This window comes from Odontesthes bonariensis, chromosome 21 (genome assembly GCF_027942865.1).
Source record: "Odontesthes bonariensis isolate fOdoBon6 chromosome 21, fOdoBon6.hap1, whole genome shotgun sequence".
NCBI lineage: Eukaryota > Metazoa > Chordata > Actinopteri > Atheriniformes > Atherinopsidae > Odontesthes > Odontesthes bonariensis.
In genome coordinates, this window is record NC_134526.1 from 32,283,792 (window position 1) to 32,301,780 (window position 17,989).

Below are 17,989 nucleotides of genomic sequence, written 5' to 3' on the forward strand. Positions count from 1 at the left end.
GTCAACTCGACTCGCCTTTCGACGTGGGCGTGGCGTGAGGAGTTTAAAAGACAGAATGGACAGCTGATTCAGAACAACAGCGACAGGTGAGGACAAGTTTCACTCTGTTTTACTCTGCAAGTTCGAGACATTTTTGAAGATGGCCAACTGGGGAGACAAGGGGGTCCGCGAGCTCCTCAGCCTCCGAGCAGAGGACGTTATTTACCATCACATGTCGGGGACGGTGAAAGATGGACCTCTGCTGGAAGGGCTGGCGAGAAAGATGGGAGAGCGCGGTTTCCCACGCAGCAAGATGCAGGTGACCAACAAACTGAAAGCCATGAGGAAAAAGTTCCATGCGGTTAATGACCACAACGGCAGGAGTGGCAGAGGGCGATTGGACTGGCCATATTTCGACATGTGCCACGCCAACCGGGGAAAAATTTGATGCAGACTGGCTTGTGCCTACGTCATTGTACACGCCCAGCATTTGATGTGTTTGGTGTGACGCTCTGCCACTAGGTAACGCCCCCTGAACTCGGCTTCAGGCGACACGGGTCACCAACACGCCAAGCGTTCACATTGCTCGACGCCGGATGAAGTGGCAATTTGGACCCGCTAAGGTAGCGGGTCTCAGTGTGAAAACAGCTGCTGATGCCTGACTCCCTGAACGATGGAGCCCCTCAGAGGCACACTGTGCTGCCCTATCTGAGAAAGAGGTGGAGAAACGTACCGTCTTCCCTCCTTTGCCGATGACCCTTCCCGCAGCAGCGGCGGCCATCTTGATGTGAGTCTCCAGTTTGACCTCTTCTTTCGGCCCAAAGAAGTTCTCCTCCTTCAGTTTACCGTAGATTCTGCCCTGAGCCTGAAGGTGGAGGAAACAGATGCCAGTTGTTCTCAGCAGTACAGTGTGCCACCAGTCTGGGGACGTGGGGATAAAATGGGATGCATGACAACCAGCTGTTCAGTGTTTACTTTGAACTGAGCCTCGGGAGGTCCGGTCACAATCACCATCCTCATTTTGGAGTCTGGAGTTTCAGCTGGTGCAATCTGGAGGGGAACAAAGAGAAAAGCCACATTAGCAGTTCAGGACAAAGCAAAAAGAAAGCCCTGATGTGTTTCACAGTTGAACTCACCTTGATGGAGGCCCCGGCGAAGCGGCTCAGCTGCTTGATGTGCTGGCCTTTCTTTCCAATGATGGCCCCGACTGCCTGCGCTGGGATGTAAACATGGACCGTCTCCTGCTCTGGGGCCTAAGCACACACACAGAGACTCCTGGGGTCAATTCATCACAACATCTCTGAGAAAGATCTGTTTGGGAGGATGACCAAATGAATGTGCAGGAGAAAAGGCACGAGGCAGTGTGTTAGGAAGAGTTCTTTTTCTGTATTCTTACCCCAAAGCAGCCATAGGGGGTGCCACCAACTGCATTTCCAGGTGGGGGTGGGGGCATATTAGAGGAAGAGGGGAAGAGACCCAGAGCCCCCAGGTTAAGGCCAGGGATCAGGTGGGTCTGTTGCTGGGAAAAAGCAGAGCACAGGGAGGGTGAGCTGCACAGAAGAGGAAGGCCAGCTCCAGTCCCAGCGCTGGACCTCAGGCTCCTCCATTTAGCTCCCGGAGCTTTCTCACAATCAGAACAGTAAAAGGGAATCATGATGATGTGCCGTCTTTCTTTCAAATATTGTGGCCTTCTTTTCTTATTTTCCCAAATTAAACTAATCTGAGGATTTCATGAGGGGTAAAGTGTCCAAATCCTTCTTGGGAACACGGGATAAGTTTACATGCAGAGTCATGTGACCCCCTGTTTACAGCAGTTAATTAGAGCACCCACCTTTGTCCTGGTACATATAAATGACCAATCCCTTTCCTGACCAATGCTGTGAAGCTATGGCCTGAGAAACGTTCAACACACCCAGCTGCCTCTCACCTCCTCTGGGACACCATGTGAGTCCGGCTGAGCTCCCTGCTCAGACGCTGTCTTTCAGCTACTTTAGTGTCAGAGGAGGCTGTGCTTCTAAAATCAGGATTCTATCAGAGCAGACTTGGGAAACGCTTTAAGTGACACGTGGTGTTAATGGGCTGATTTTCAGTCCCACTTTCTGACTAAAGAAACAGAAAAAGATGGGAAGGCTTTATGGGGAACTCAGCTGCATTAATACACACTTTGCTGTGTGTCAGAGCACCTAGACCTAGGTCAGACTAACATACTTCCATGCATTTTAAACATCTGATTTTGCTTCATTACTTTTTATTGTCCCATAAACATCTTAACTGCATCTTGTGGACCCCACATCAGAAACATGGTTGCTCCCGGGGAAGTTAGATTCCTGTGTCAGTGGGTGTGCATGGGCATGGGATTGTGTGCACTTACATTCATAGCTGCAATGTCATTCTCGTAGGCCTCCCTGACTTTCTTCATGACCTCCACTTCAGCCTGACAGCAGGCTTCGATCGAGCCTTTGACCGTGATGGTTCTCTCAGGATTGTACAGCGTCAGGTCCTGGAGACTGCAGATGTTACACCAAGAGAGCTTGGTTATGCACACATATGCCAGACATATTCCACTTCATTAGTTCCATGGTGGCCCATCTGCTGTGAAGTGTATGAAAGCTACTATGTGTGTCTTCTTCCATGCCAAAGACATAACCCTCTCCATTTCTATCAGGGATTTTCTTGAAAGAAACCAATCTAGAACCTTCAGAGGACTTCGCCAAATCCTATAGCTCTACTCCAAATATTTCTTAGCCAGGTCTGGAACTTAAAGGTAGGATAGGAGATCCTGGATTTTGAGTCCAGCGAAGCTGCATTTTGAAAATACACAGGTAAAAAGTCCCAATCCTTTTCTTCACTTTCCCCCCGAAGGCACGCCTCTAGAGTACATGAACGAGCACTAAGGTGCACGAGCGCTGTTCTGACAGCAAGCATCGATCGTTGCCGTATTTAGTATTTAGTATTTAGTGTATGCTAACTATACGTTTAATAATGCTAGGTGCTAGCCAAGCTGGCTCTAGTTTAGCTTCCTGCCAAGCTTCTGGACGCGTAATTCGTTCACGGAGCAGGGTACGCGCACAGGGGGAAGGAGGGGGAGGGAGGAGCAGATTGCAGTTTGATAGACGGCATCAGAATCCAATCATTGTGAACGGTCCGTTCACAATGATTGGATAGTGTTTTTCCTAGATTGTACGTTCTAGAGGCCACAAAAACTTTTCATATTTGTGTCAAAACTTTTAATTAATTGGTTGCAATGGGGGTGTGAAGAGTATTTCAAGCAATATGTAAAAAAAATGCTCCAGAAAAAGAACCCCTACCCCACCTTTTAGGTTTAGTAATACTTCAAAGACTTTGAATCAAACTTTGCACTGTATGTCTACGGCAGGAGAAAGATAACTAAGATTATATTCTGTGGTGTGAGTGTTTTTTAGCAAGAATGCGTAGAAGTGTCCACTTCATCACCAGTAATAAGGAGAACGTCGGATCATTATCCTTTGATAGAAAAAAGCATCCAACTGTTGGTTAAAGTAGCAGCTGTTGGGTGGGACTGCTGCAGACTTCACAGGCCAAGCTGAGAAACTGAGCAGAGGCATCAATGTTTGGCCAGTTGGCTTCAGATGAGCCAACAGTTCTACACTGTGTGCACAATAAGTCATATTTCTGAGGATTACTTGTATTAATGAACAGTGCTCTCACTCAATCCAAAATGTTAATAAAGCTCAAACATGAAGATTCAAGAAAGTATAAGTGAGCTTTCTTAGGAGAATATCTATATGTGCACAACTATTAGTGTGCAGAATGATCAAAAACACACATTTTCCCTTCCCACTTTCTGATTTTCATCTGTTTGAACATTGTCCAATTCTCACTTAAACATTGTCTTCTAAAAACTGGCAGTAGGGTTAGGAGTTGAGTCCATCTTCAACCCGAAAAGGTCCAACCAGCTCATCTTTAATAACACCAGCCCATAGCAGTACCCCACCTCCACCTGGCGCCTGACTGGAAGTGGGGCTCTGAGCCTGTTACTGATGCAGCCAGAATGCATACCATTTTGCCAGAGGAAAAGAAGCTGCCTAATAATTCTGCACACCTTGATATAAGGCGTTGACCTCCTTAGGCCACACCCTCCCTCTTTACAGATACACATCCCCTGCTATGGTTCAATCCATTAAGCATTCCAGTTTATACAGCTGGGAGTCAGAAAATATTCATAAAAATTAGAATATGGTCAACATACTCATTTGCCTAATAATTGTGCACACCATATGTATTGTGAAATGTACTATTTTCTCTTTCTTTCACAGATATGTTTTTATCACTGCTTCTGTGTTTTGTCCAATGAATAACGACACAGTGACATGTGACGTGTTGTTGTTACTCTGAGGATAGATTTACTCAGTCCTCAGACCTGGTCAGACCATATTCTGTAAAACCTTTGAAATAAAAGCATTTTCACACTGGCTGTGTGTGTGTGTGTGTGTGTGTGTGTGTGTCTTACGGGGAGATGGTAATCTTGGTGTCGGTGTCCTGCTCTACTTTTTTCAGGTTTCGCCCCTCCTTCCCGATAAGGCGGCCAACGAAGTTGTTGTGAGCCAGAATCTTCAGAGGAACCTCATCAGCACTGACAACATAAAGACACGTCAGGGCCACAGCCTGGTATTAGTAAGTAAGGTAAGTAGTGCCACAGTAGTTTTGCATGCTGGATCTCTGTGTGAGGCCTACGTCTTGGTGTCCTTGGCCTCCTGGTGCATGATGTCCAGGATCATGCGGCAGGCGGCTGAGCAGCCCTCGGGGGTGGAGTGGATGCTGATGGGCTTCTCGGCAGCGCCTGCATTCTCCTTGCGGTGAACATCAATCCTGCAGTGACACCACACATTAGCTTTAGTTCACCAAGTCTGCAGGTTGGTTAACCCCTGACCCCTGACCTCACTGCATCAGCATTCAGGCCAATATTTCAGTACAGTACAGGGCAACACATACATTTACCACTTAACTGACTACAATTATCAGCAATGGAAAAATGAAACACAAAACTAAACTGATATCTGACATTTAGTTCACACTGAGGGTGTGCTCTAAAGGTCCTTATGAATGCTGTGGCATCTTATCAGGCTACCAACACAGAAAGTGTCCAAACCGATTGATCAGAGCTGATTCATCACCCACTTGCTCTGCGTCTGCTTGGTGATGTTGCGAATAGTGGCGCCCTCTTTGCCGATGATGGCTCCAACATACTGCGTGGGTACCAGCAATCTGAGAGGGATGTCGGCATGTGGAGTTTTAGTGGGCATCCCAGAGCTGGGGGACCCACCACGGAGTCCAGAACGGGGTCCGTAGCCAGGGCGCCGACCGTTATCTGGCCCCCGCTGGCCTGCCTCCCCCTCAGAAGTTTCATCAGGGATGTAAGAGACACGCAGCGCATTGTTCTCAAACTGGTATCCATTCAGTTTCTGGATGGCTCTGTGTTGGGACACAGCCGCAGAATAGGGTCATAAATACCTTCCCAATAAACTCAGCTTATTAACTCACATCTGAGTATCTTTATGCTACATTTTTCCAAAGGCCTACAACACCAAAGATTATCACTTCAATGGCTTTATGATCTGAAACTGCTTCCATTTCCACTCTCACTGCATGCAGGGGCATAGATGATGACAACAGAGTAGAGGTAAACGTTTAACGTATCTGTAACCGGGGGATAGTTCCAAAGTACTTGAACTTTGCTTAAATATGCTCATTTAAAAAAACTACTGCCTTTGATTCTAACCCGTTGGAGTTCGAATGAAACAGAACAACACTAGCGTTTAGGATGATGCAGCCTGACACAGTCACTGAGCTGATGCAGAGCTGCTGACACTAACATGGCTACAGTGTTGTTGAGCTTCATTTCTTATGCAGGTAAAAATCATTTCACGAGACTTTCATGAATGACTCATACCTGGAGGTGAATTAAGTTCTACATGTATGATGAAAACTGTTGGAAATGTAGCACAGTGCAGTTTGGAATGTTAGCCCTTCATCCGTCTCATCCTTTAAGAGTAGATAGGGCCTCTCGTGTCAAATACATTCAGGAATTTGCTTGAACTTGTAATCAATAATCTGCACAGACTAATAATGTTATTTTTGCTTTAAAAGGCAGCACTTCCTCCTTAATCAGGACTTAAATTTCAAGTACATTTCTTACAAGTCACCACTAGATGGCACACACGTACCATAGAGAGGGAAAGTGGATGCGTCTGTCATTAATGGAGCTCAGAATAATAAGCTCAGAATTATTTAATAAAAGACACTTTCATTCATCTCTGATGCCATAATGCAATTTGAATTTTGAAGTGTACATGTTAAGATTAATTCTTCATTGCATTTTTAAATTTTAATTTTTAATTTTTTAAAAAATGACAAACTGTCATGTATGTACCTAAATGTGTAAGTGACAATTAGAGCATGAGGAATAATAATAGAAAAAGTAGTAGAAGAAGACTGGCACATAGGAACTTACTGCCTTGCCTGCTCCCGGGATGCATATGTAACATTAACCACTGCAGTCTCACTATCTGTGTTGACTGAAAGAGAAAAGTTCAAATAAATAGATGTTGTACACATGTACACAGCTGCCATGGTATTACAAAGTCACATCTGCAGCCCACAGTATATCTGACAGTGTTGTCATAAGCACATTGCATTCAATCAAAGCACATTTTCTAAACAATTAATGCAGAGTGTGCACAAGCTCTGGCCTTTCATCACCTTCCCTAAAAGTTCCCGCACAAATACCATGTATCCTGATACAGATTCAAATCAAATCATATCCATCTAGGAGAGGAAAAGGACCATGTCAAGATTTCCAACTGGACTGCAGTATGAGCAGTGGGAATCTGCTTAGTGACCAGTGACATAATGTCAATGAACTCCATCATGAATATCATACAAAAAAATATATTTGATCAACTTTGAAAACAAATTATGGGTCACAGGACACACGATACTTTGACTTCAGTTCTCTTCCTCGGCCAGTAGACTTTTTCTTCAGGATGTAAAATGATTGCTTTATTGGTTTGTCAGTAATTGTCATTGATATGGTTGATGGTAAATAATGGACACCAATCTTTACTTACTTTCAGCTTCTAAATTTACCCTATGTGATATTATTAATAACAATAATAATAATAACAATAATAATAATAATTCTGAGGAAAGCGGTCACGGGCATTTTCCACAACATTCTCAGCTTAATCCATTCATTGAAAAAGGAGCTTGTAGATTAATGTGATTATGAAAATCAACTAGCTTTATTGTTATTTTTCCCATTTAAAGCTCTTCTCTATTTATAGCTAAAATAATGTCAGCCTTTCACTACGTAACCCTGGTGTCAGTCTGTACTGTTGTAGTTCAAATACACGTCAAAAACAAAGTGTTTTTAAGGGAGAAATACTCCCAGCATGAGAACGGAAATCACAGTCAGTGGCCAGCCTCATGGCCATGAGGAGAAGTTAGGCCCATCAGTCCAGGGTCCCACTTTAACAAAGCATTAGCCACATCATAGGGTACCATTTAAAAGTAACAGGTTGCCTCTGAGCCATTGGAAATGTAGTTCATGCAGAAAATAACACAAGAAAAAGACAATAAATTTTGAAAAAAAGCAGCCTCACCCTGTTCACAGTTTTCAACGGTTCCACACTGTGCTAACAGGCCATCCAGAACCTGACAAACACACAGCAGAGAACACTGTCAGCTAAACTCGGAACAGAATTACACAAATACACAGAAATGAAGAAACCTTTGTGGATATATAATATATATAGAACTGCCATTAGTTCAGCGTTTTCTCAAGTCTTTTTATCACCTCTCCAGATTAACTTGGATGGAAACGGTTACTAAAACATGAAAGAGGCCCAACAAGCACAGCAAATGCACCAAGTTCTGCAGTGCGTATGCAGATAGATTTTAGCCTCCAGCATCTGTGATTATCAAACCTTTGGGAGCAACACCTGAAAAGGAATCCTGAGGAGCCATCTGGGAGTGGGACATAAAGCCGGTGTACAGGAGCAGCAGCTTCTGGGTGATCACATGAACGCTCACAGTCCCACCGCATGAGTCAGACTTCAGCAAATCATTTTCTTCTACATTTCATTTTTCAAACCATTTCATTGGGTGAAATCTCAGGTGTATCAAACAGCTATTTACATTTGAAATTTCCTATTTTTTTTATCTTTTGCCTAATGAATGATAAAAGGTGGAAGTTAAATGGTTCAAAGGTTTGCAAACTGAACCTTCACTAAGACATAATATCTCCTGCTCATATTTCACATTCAAATCCGAACCAATGGTTTCATTCTCCATCATAGTGCAAGTGCTGCTTTCTCTGCTTAACCGAATAAAACCTTTTGCTTTAGCGGAGAGACGTCGCCCCCATGTGGACACACACACACACACACACACACACTGCCTGCCTGCCTGAGGTGGCAGGCCATGTGCCACACCGCTGTACACAGAAATGCACACAGACCACGCGCCACATATACGCTCCATGCATGTGGGCTTTATTCAGCCTTGTTTGATGAATTAACAGATTAAAGTGGGGAGAATAGATTTAGCTAAATATGTCAGAACAGAGAGAGAAAGATCTACAATTCTAAGAGGCGGTTTTTTTTATCTGTTCTCAACATTACATCCTTCAACATTTAGATTTTGGAGATATCAGAAGAAATAATCTCAGTTCTGTTAGCAGCACATTGATCAACCCACAATAAACTAAAAGCAATAAAACCTTTTCTCTCCTACCAAAGATGTGTGTTGTGCAATCATTCTGGCAATGAGAGGACTGACAGCCCAGGTATTACATGCATTACGGCCTGTTGTTTGAGCCATCAAAATATTGTCACCTTTGTTTGGGATTTCTGCTCCATGAATCAGCACCGACCCATAAAGTCGCCACCACTAACATGCCTGAAGAGCTGCAAATATCTGCACTGAGTCAGCCTGTGTGGCATGACACCTGCCAGCATCCAGACTGCCCCGTATGGAGACTGCTGGGGCGGCTGCTGGGGCACCTGCTGGGGCGACTGCTGGGGCGACTGCTGGGGCGACTGCTGGGGCGACTGCTGGGGCGGCTGCTGGGGCGACTGCTGGGGCGACTGCTGGGGCTGCTGCTGGGGCGCCTGCTGGGGCGGCTGCTGGGGCGGCTGCTGGGGCGACTGCTGGGGCGACTGCTGGGGCGGCTGCTGGGGCTGCTGCTGGGGCGCCTGCTAGGGCGGCTGCTGGGGCGGCTGCTGGGGCTGCTGCTGGGGCTGCTGCTGGGGCGCCTGCTGGGGCGGCTGCTGGGGCGCCTGCTGGGGCTGCTGCTGGGGCTGCTGCTGGGGCGCCTGCTGGGGCGACTGCTGGGGCGCCTGCTGGGGCGCCCTCCCGCTCTGCCACCCTCCCAGCACCTTCAGATGCTGATACAAGTCCAGCTTCATGCTTTCAGGGGCAGAATGTAAGGACAACTTTGACCGTTAAAGACAAAGCTGTTGTGTTTCAGAATACTTTGAGGAGAACTCTGCTCTGTACTTTGAAACTTAAGTCTTAAAACATCTGCAGCTCATCCAGAACGCTGCTGCTGGAGTTTTAACCCGGACTAAGAGATCTGAACACATCACAGCAGCTTTAAAATCTTTACTCTGGCTTCCAGTCAGTCACAGAATAGATTTTAAAAGCCTGCTGATGGTTTACAAATCCCAGAACGGTTTAGGCCCAAAATACATCTGTGATATGTTCAGAGAATATAAAGCCAGCAGAGCTCTTAGATCCAAGGACTCAGGTCAGCTGGTCCAGTCCAGAGTCCAGACTAAACATGGAGAAGCAGCATTTAGCTGTTATGCTGCAAACAAGTGGAACAAACTGCCAGTGGAGATTAAACTTTCACCAGATGGAGACATTTTTAAATCCAGGTTAAAAACATTTCTGTTCTCATGTGTCTATGCATGAAATCTGCACGATATCTTTGAATTTATCTGGACTGTTGCTTGTTTTTAAATGAATTTAAAAGTTTTCTCCAGCTAAACTCAGACAAAACTGAAATCATTGTCTGTGGCCCACAGAAACAAAGAGAAAGTGTTATCAGTCACCTTGAGACTCTCTCTCTAAAACCTAACTATCAAGTTAGAAATCTCGGGGTAATATTGGACTCAGACCTGAACTTTAACAGCCACATTAAATCTGTAACATCAGCAGCTTTTTACCGTCTAAAAAACATTGCCAGAATCAAAGGAATAGTGTCTAAACCAGACTAAAGCCCTATTCGGACGGGACTAGTTCAATGGGGGGACGTATGGTAATGTTGGTTAACCAGACGACGCCAGGGAGAAGAAATTACCAATTCGGACGGGACAAGAAATCCCTGTAATATTCATCTAACATGGGAGGAGTTGTTGGTTATGCACAACCGTCACATCCTGGATGCTATGCACATCTTCATTTCACTTCCGTAAACCCCATCTGTAAACAGACATGGCGCCGACCATGCGTGCTTGCAAGCAGCGCTTCATCCAGAACCTCCATGTTTGCAAACACACACCTAATTGTTTCTCTCTTTAAAAGGATGTGACGACATATTCCGTACTTATTACCGAAGGTCGCATTCGCACGGGATTAGTATTACCTATGGGAGATACTCCGGACCGTTTCACAGGAGGTAGAATTCTCGGCAAAGTTTACTGACATACTCCGCTATCTTTACTGACATGGCGCGTTCGGACGGGACTAGATTTCCCGGTTATTATTACTTTACCCCAGGTCCCCCCATTAAACTAGTCCCGTCCGAATAGGGCTTTTGAAAGACTGATTCATGCGTTTGTCTCCAGCAGGTTAGACTGCTGTAACGGCCTGCTCACTGGGCTCTAAACGGGCTGTAAGACAGCTGCAGTACATCCAGAACGCTGCTGCTCGAGTCCTGACTAGAACCAGGAAATACCACCATATTAGTCCAGTGCTCAGGTCTCTGCACGGGCTTCCTGTCGCTCAGAGAATAGACTTTAAAATCTGGAACAGTCTTCCAGAAGATGTGAAACAGGCCTCAACTCTGACAATGTTTAAATCCAGGCTGAAAACAGTTCTCTTTACCTGTGTATATGACAACTGAAAGTATTTTATCTGCACTCTTCACTTTTAAATTAATTAATGATTATCTTTTATGTTTTTTTTCTTTTTTTAATGATTTTATTGCCTTCTTGTGATTTTATGTAGCTGTAAAGCACTTTGAATTACCTTGTGTACGAATTGTGCTCTATAAATAAAATTGCCTTGCCTTGCCTATTTGTTTCTCTTTATATTCTTTTATGTATTTTAATGCTTCTTCCACTCCCTGCTGAAATGCTTTTATTTTATGTGACGCACTTTGAATTGTTTTGTACATGAAATGTGCTACAAATAAATTTGACTTGATTTGAAAGAGTGTTTGATTACAGTTCCTATGATGAGTTCACATGCACTCATCTTGGACAGAAATGTCATAGCAACACTGGGCTCCTTCCTTTTTTACTGTACAACCTACATTTTTATTTCTTGTGGTTTTTATCTTTATTTTACATGATATCATGTCGTCTGAAATTTTTTATTATATATATTTTACAAGAGTTGGCTTCAAATTGCTGCAAACAATGTACGTCCAAAAAAAGAGGCATAAAAACTTGTATTTAAAGCCTAAACCTCAGAAACTTAACAGAAAATGTCTAAATGATTCTTCATCTTTCACTGCTGGTCATAATGAAGCAGAAGTCATTACACCTTAAGCCAGATGCGCCAACAAGGTCACTGAAACATACCGAGCACATTCCAGTTTCAGGTGGTTCTGCAGCTGATTCCAGCAGAGGGAATAACTTACTTAAACTCCTGTTACTCACTTCAGTGCCTGCTTTAACAAGATGGTCAGTAAATGTTGTGAGAAAAGATTTAAATATCCCAGCTAACGAATGATATACTGGTTTGATTTGGACTTTTTGGGAGCATGTGATGATCACATGACTGAGGTGAGGATGGCTGGATCCCAGCACACTGTTGAAGCTGGAATACTCTACAGGCCACTTATCTCTGACACATTCTGGCTGGGTATGAATGGAAGACGGCTGTATTCATTTTATAGCAAATCTTTACCATCTGTATATGGAAGCAGACATATATTTTAGCAACTAATTTCACAGAAGAGAGATGAGGGGAAAAAATGTGGTTGAGGCATAACCAACTGTATATATACGATTACTGCAAGAAAATAATGAAGGGAATAGGAACTAACCTCCCACTGCAAGTGAGGTGGAATGTTTCTGATCTGCAATTTCCTAGTCCTGTGGGCAGAAGAACACAGAAAAATGAGAAAATTAGAAATAAATCGGCAAACAGAAAGAAAAATAACCTAAAAAAGGTAGAGATATAATCTGTTTGAAGTTATAAATTCTGTTTGATGTGAACACAAAACCAAAGCAGCGCACTGACCTCCATCTATAGGACTGGATAGGCGACAGACGCTTACACAACTTACACACAAGCAGTGTGCACGACAACACACTGAACTCTTCTTTTACAAGCACATTTCACTTATTGTCACCAAAACAACAGCCTGGCCAAAAAGTCACACACTCTTAAAGGACCACCTTTAAGATGAAAACAGTTGTTGGGCCACCTTTAACTTTGACTGCAGTGCACATTCACCTTGTGGCACTAATTCTTCCTCAACATCTTGCATTGATGATGGAGTTGGAGCACTGCACTGTCATCTCCACAGCATCTAACACCTCTCAGTGGAGTTAAAACTCTGTGGTTAGCTGAGCTCACTTTTTAGCACATAACATTGATGAACCTCGACGTAACAAGCCCAGAACACTTGCTTATTTAATTCCACGTGGAGACTCTTTTTTTGGCCAGGCAGTGTGCATACCTTGTAAAAAACACATTGTGTCCAACATGCTGTTTATATGCTGGTAACCCTGACTCCAGAACTGACTGACAGAACAACATGATGCAGATTGGATTTGGGTTGTAAAAATGGGCTTAAGGTTTTGAGTAGAATAATTACCACCTGTGTCTTTGTACAATGATACAGGGATGGGGTCTACAAGTAGTTTTCCTTCTTGTTTCATTGTAAATTCGATTTTCATTTAAGATGATGACTTCTAATCATTTTTGTTGTCATTGTGTTGAAATGCAGCTAAAATCAAAACAGAAAAATCAGTAAAGGCGGTGCTAGTCACCATTTTCAAAGTGCATTACGTGTATTAAATGCAAAATGACCTGATACTAATACTTATTTGGGAAAATAAAATATGTATTTAAGTTGGAAATTGTATGGTCTAATCCCCCTGCTGTAGGAGAAATACATCTTAAAGAGAAAAACAGGACAGAGTGGTGACAGAACATATGTGCAATGTGAAGCAAGTTGTTTTGTTGTCCATCTGCCCAACCATCCATCTTCCTTTCCCGCCCATGCTTAAGCCGTTGCCATGGTTTCGACCAATGGGCTAAAGGGAGGATAAACAGGTGGCGATGGTTGGGGTCAAATAAGTTTTCTGATGGAGATTTGATGGGGGTTGGGTTGGTTGTAAGCGAGTGCTTTTTGGAGGGAGGGTGGTGCTTTACAAAGGCATTGGAGAGGATAATGAGTAGGTGACACATGGGTTTGGGTACATCAGAGGGCATGAAGGTTTTAATGTCCATGGAGGTAGCTACTCATGCAGAGGTGTTTATGGGGGGTTTTATGTGCGTTTTCAGCTGAGCTGGACGCTGGAGTTAGCAGAGGGTCAAGCACTGACCAAAGATCAAAGAGCTTTTTTTGTGTTTTTATTTTCAGGATGGAGGCTGGCAGGTATTCGCCAAGCACAAAAGACTATTCATCTGTGCTGGAGCCTCCTGGGGGTTTGGGTGGGCTTTAGCATTGTAGGAGAGAATGGGTAAGAGGGGGTTGTTTAAAGCTTCTGATGTTCATTTGGGTGTGGTCGCTGATTGTGCTAAAGATGGGGCATGGTCTTGTCTTGTATTTCTACATTTAATTCGTTTCGTGGGTTCCACTGGGAACCACAGCTGAATTTATACGTACTCTCAATCAGACAGTTTCATTAAATGTGACAGATGTAGTGCTAATGCCAGTTCTGCGTGAGGTTGCAGATTTACTTCAGTGTCAAACAGCTCATCATTTAGCTCCTGTTCACATCAGACACAGTTTGATGTTATGTTCAAGGCTTGAACCAAGACAATCTTTTCAATCTGCAAACTTCATGTCAGGGCTGAATTATATTCAAGTGTATTCTATTTGTTAAGATTTGATTTTTAAGAGATTTTAAGAACTGCTTTATGTTGCTAATGTGATGAGAGGAGTGGAGCATGAATGCACAGATCTCTGTTTATCAGAAGACTGAAACTGAAAATCAATTCACGCATAAAGTTAAACTTTTTTTTTTTTTATCTGCAGTGAATCCGGTCAGAATCTGACAAGCAGCTAAAGTTCCTATAGATTCCTATAGTTATTAATGTGGAGTAACATTATCAGCTCACAGCCAGGGCTTTAACTCCGTTTACACTTGGCTTTTAGTAACAACGTTCCAGAAAACTACAATGGTCTTCACGTTCCGTGGTGTGGACTCAAAGAAAAAAGGGCTGCCTCTTCTAACACTGATAGGAACAGTTCAAAAGCTGCGTCAGTCAGATAGCACCTAAGCCTGTTCACCCTGACGATGTATGTCTATGCAGCAACCATTTCTGACAAGACACCGAGTGTGTGTTCACACATACAGTTGAAACGAACTGGGCTGCTTTCCATTTCCACTGGTTGGAAAGCAGAATGGTCTGAAGCTAAATGTTAAGGACAAAGAACCAGAGAGAAAGGAGAGGATACAGAGAATGCTTAGAAAATGACAGGAGTGTGCTTTTCAAGGGAGGCGGAGGAGAGTATAAGGCTGTGGTTTAAGAAGGGGTTAAAGGTCAGGGGTCAGCTCTTCAGAGCAGAGAGAGGATGCCCCTGGACTGCACCAAGGCAGTGTGCACATCCAGCCAGTCTGTAGCCTTTATACGCTTTAAACATACTCCCACCACCTCTCTGCTTTGGAGCTTCACCAACCCCATGTCTGGAAGTTGGGAGCAGCCTCAGAAATCTATTGGGCAGAGTAAGCTGTGACATATCTACATGCATGAGCAGGGTTTTTACACGGGTCAGAAACACCCACGAACATCAGGCGTGTGAGTGCAATGTGAAAGGGTTTCATCAGCAGCAGGCGGGACGCTGACATGAACAACAATGGTCTGTCTGTGCATTTATTTCCTTTCAAGGACATGTGTGACATGTGTGTTTGAGACAGGTATGTACAGGCACTCATCTATGATCTCATCGTCCTGCTGGAGGTGGGCCTTATCAGTCGTGATGCCTGCAGCAGTCAGTTCTGTACTGTAGCTGGAACGCAGGCCGACACAACAGTCTCTCTTAAAGTTAAGTGTGTACACAAGGAAAATGACAGAAAGGCACTTATCAGAGCAACACATGCACATTACGGAATATACATGCACACACTAATCATACAGCTTCTGTTAAAGGTTATAGAAGCGTCTGTGGTGGCAAGTATGTCAATAAGATCTTATTGTCCACAGAATGACATGATGCACCATCTGAGGAAATGTGTGATGGTTGCATGTCTCACATATTAAGAGGAAAGCCTTTAGTGAGACCATGGCTTAATCCCATCTCCTTGCCTCCCTGCGGTCTGTGATATTGTCATTGTTACATAATGACTCGTGCTACCAGCTTTACTGTAGTGGTAACAGTTGTGAACCTGTAACTGCACATGGCCACGTGCTTCAGCACTATATCTGACCTTTGGACATAAACGCACCAGAAAGGTTTCATGTTTTAAAGGGATTATTCCAGATGGAGCCATTCAAATTCATGCTGTAAAGCAAATTGCTTTCAAACTGATTATTTGAAATTGAAAAAAAAAAAACAATTCCATTAAACGTTCCCAATGATAGTGAGTTATTCAGCTTGACATGATTTAGTGGCTTTTGGATCAATAACCACATTCATCCACTTTTTACTTTAATGAAACTAATATCATTTAAGTCACTTCTATTCGTTTTATTAACTGTCACAAGCACAGAAACCGTTTTTACATGAGATATTTCACATTAATGTCTTCGTGGATCTATGAATTCAGACTTGATGGTAAGTTCTGACCATGGTGTAAATGGGTCGCCATTTAATCCAGTCAATGCGCTTGTACACTACTCGTCTCACACTCACACTCACAATGCACAGTGCTTTTTTTGTTCCAATCATTCATACACTGCAGGCAATGTGGAGATCAGTGTCTGGCCAAAGGACACTTTGACATGTGGCCCAAAAAGGTCAGTGGTTCAACTCCTGGAGCTTTGGTCCAATGGGCAGGCGACCGCTCTTCCTCCTCAGCTTTGACACGAGATTGGAAGTGTTGTATCATATTCCATATGAAGTCACAGTTTCTAACAACTTTTCATCATATTTCATATTAGTATGCAGTGGTTGTGTGAAACTGGATGTAATTACACTACAGTTTCAGCTTAGCAGGCTGTCAGAGGAGAAGATGAAGCATCACACTAAACTCTGTAGGTCCTTCTAGTATTAAGTTTCTCTTTACAACATGTTGTTTTGCCATAATATTTTTTAAATCAAGCTAACATAGACCACCGTGTCCAACAAAACAGCGGTGGATGGGAGCAGTTGGAATAAGGATTTATGGTCAAACTAAGAGCAGAAGCTTCAGTTTGGACACTTTTATCTTGTTCAATTATCTTAGATAGGCTACTGAGAAAAAAAAATAGCGCTGCAGTTGATTACCATTGATAAAACTGAAGCAGAGAAAGTTTGAACAGCTTTGTTCTTGGGTTCTTTTTAATACCACAAGAGATTCCTCTGAGCAGATGATCATATGTCATATTAAGCCATCATAAAACAGGCCATGTGTCGGCCTGTTCACGTATGCCTCTAAAGCCAGGACTGGTGTGCATCACCATCATGTGTGAAAGTGTAAATGAAGTGCGGGGCTTGTTGTTTGCTCCCCCGCTAATGGACCCAGACCCAGGTAAGCTTGTCAAAAGACAACAGGAAATACAATAGAATCAACATGTAGATCAACATAAATACCATTGATGTGTTTTATCAAATGGTTCATGCACTTGTACGGGATGTGGACATCAAGTGGCCATCTGATAGGGCCATTACAACCACATCAATTGTTCATTTAACGTAATTATTTGTAATAGCCTCCTTAAAACACAGTACCGTGCAGTTATTAGGTTAAACAGGAAAAAACGAGGTGATAAAACATCCTTTAATAAACCACACTGTTTTATAGAAGCAAAAAGAAATGACTTTTTTTCTTTTTCAAATTGATGCCACAGATTACCGTCATCACTCTGAGAACCCACAATCCAGGGATTAAAGCAAAAAAAAGTCGTCTGACTGAAATTTTTAACGATTAAACATCAGATTGAGTTTCCCCCCTTGTACCCCTTCGGAAACCAATGTAGCCATACCTCTGCCCTCAATACAGAACGTACATTGGTTCTATGCAAGGAATGGAGCAGTAGCGGCTCGTGGTCTGAAAAATAGGCGGGGCAGATGATCTGCGTTATCAAAATGCAAGCTTTTATGGAGCATACGCAATAGGCCAATAGTCTATGCAACCATACGCAGGGGGAGATGTGCGCACTCGCATAAAAGTCTGCCATACAACAAACACAAAAGCCCCATGAAAATGAGCGAAGAGAAAGTTTGTGAAAGGAATTAATACTGCCTACGTTTCAATTAGAGGGAAACTTGTCGCAAAGCATTACCTAGCATGGCTAATTTCATGGCACAATTCAGATGCGCCTTGCTGGACTCGTGTTTTTTTGCCTTTTCCGAAAAATGCTTCATGTCACACACACCGAGAGTGCTCCAACCTAAGCTAGCAGACAAGTAACCTACTGTACATGTAAGCTGTCAACACATTGTTTACTGTCTCAACATTCCTTTGCTCATCAAGCTAAGATA

General features: G+C 43.4%; 1 protein-coding gene across 1 annotated transcript in view; it reads right to left on the reverse strand.

Moving 5' to 3' along the window:
• Positions 1–17,989, reverse strand: part of LOC142371025 (insulin-like growth factor 2 mRNA-binding protein 1) — a 46,731-nt gene that overhangs the window by 838 nt on the left and 27,904 nt on the right. The window contains exons 3-13 of the mRNA XM_075453613.1: positions 12,236–12,284; positions 7,620–7,671; positions 6,470–6,533; positions 5,137–5,430; positions 4,693–4,827; positions 4,469–4,591; positions 2,351–2,486; positions 1,376–1,498; positions 1,116–1,232; positions 955–1,029; positions 713–844 (exon numbers count right to left, since the gene is read on the reverse strand). Coding sequence (XP_075309728.1) covers positions 713–844; positions 955–1,029; positions 1,116–1,232; positions 1,376–1,498; positions 2,351–2,486; positions 4,469–4,591; positions 4,693–4,827; positions 5,137–5,430; positions 6,470–6,533; positions 7,620–7,671; positions 12,236–12,284 — 1,300 coding nt within the window. The remainder of the gene's footprint in view (positions 1–712; positions 845–954; positions 1,030–1,115; positions 1,233–1,375; positions 1,499–2,350; positions 2,487–4,468; positions 4,592–4,692; positions 4,828–5,136; positions 5,431–6,469; positions 6,534–7,619; positions 7,672–12,235; positions 12,285–17,989) is intronic.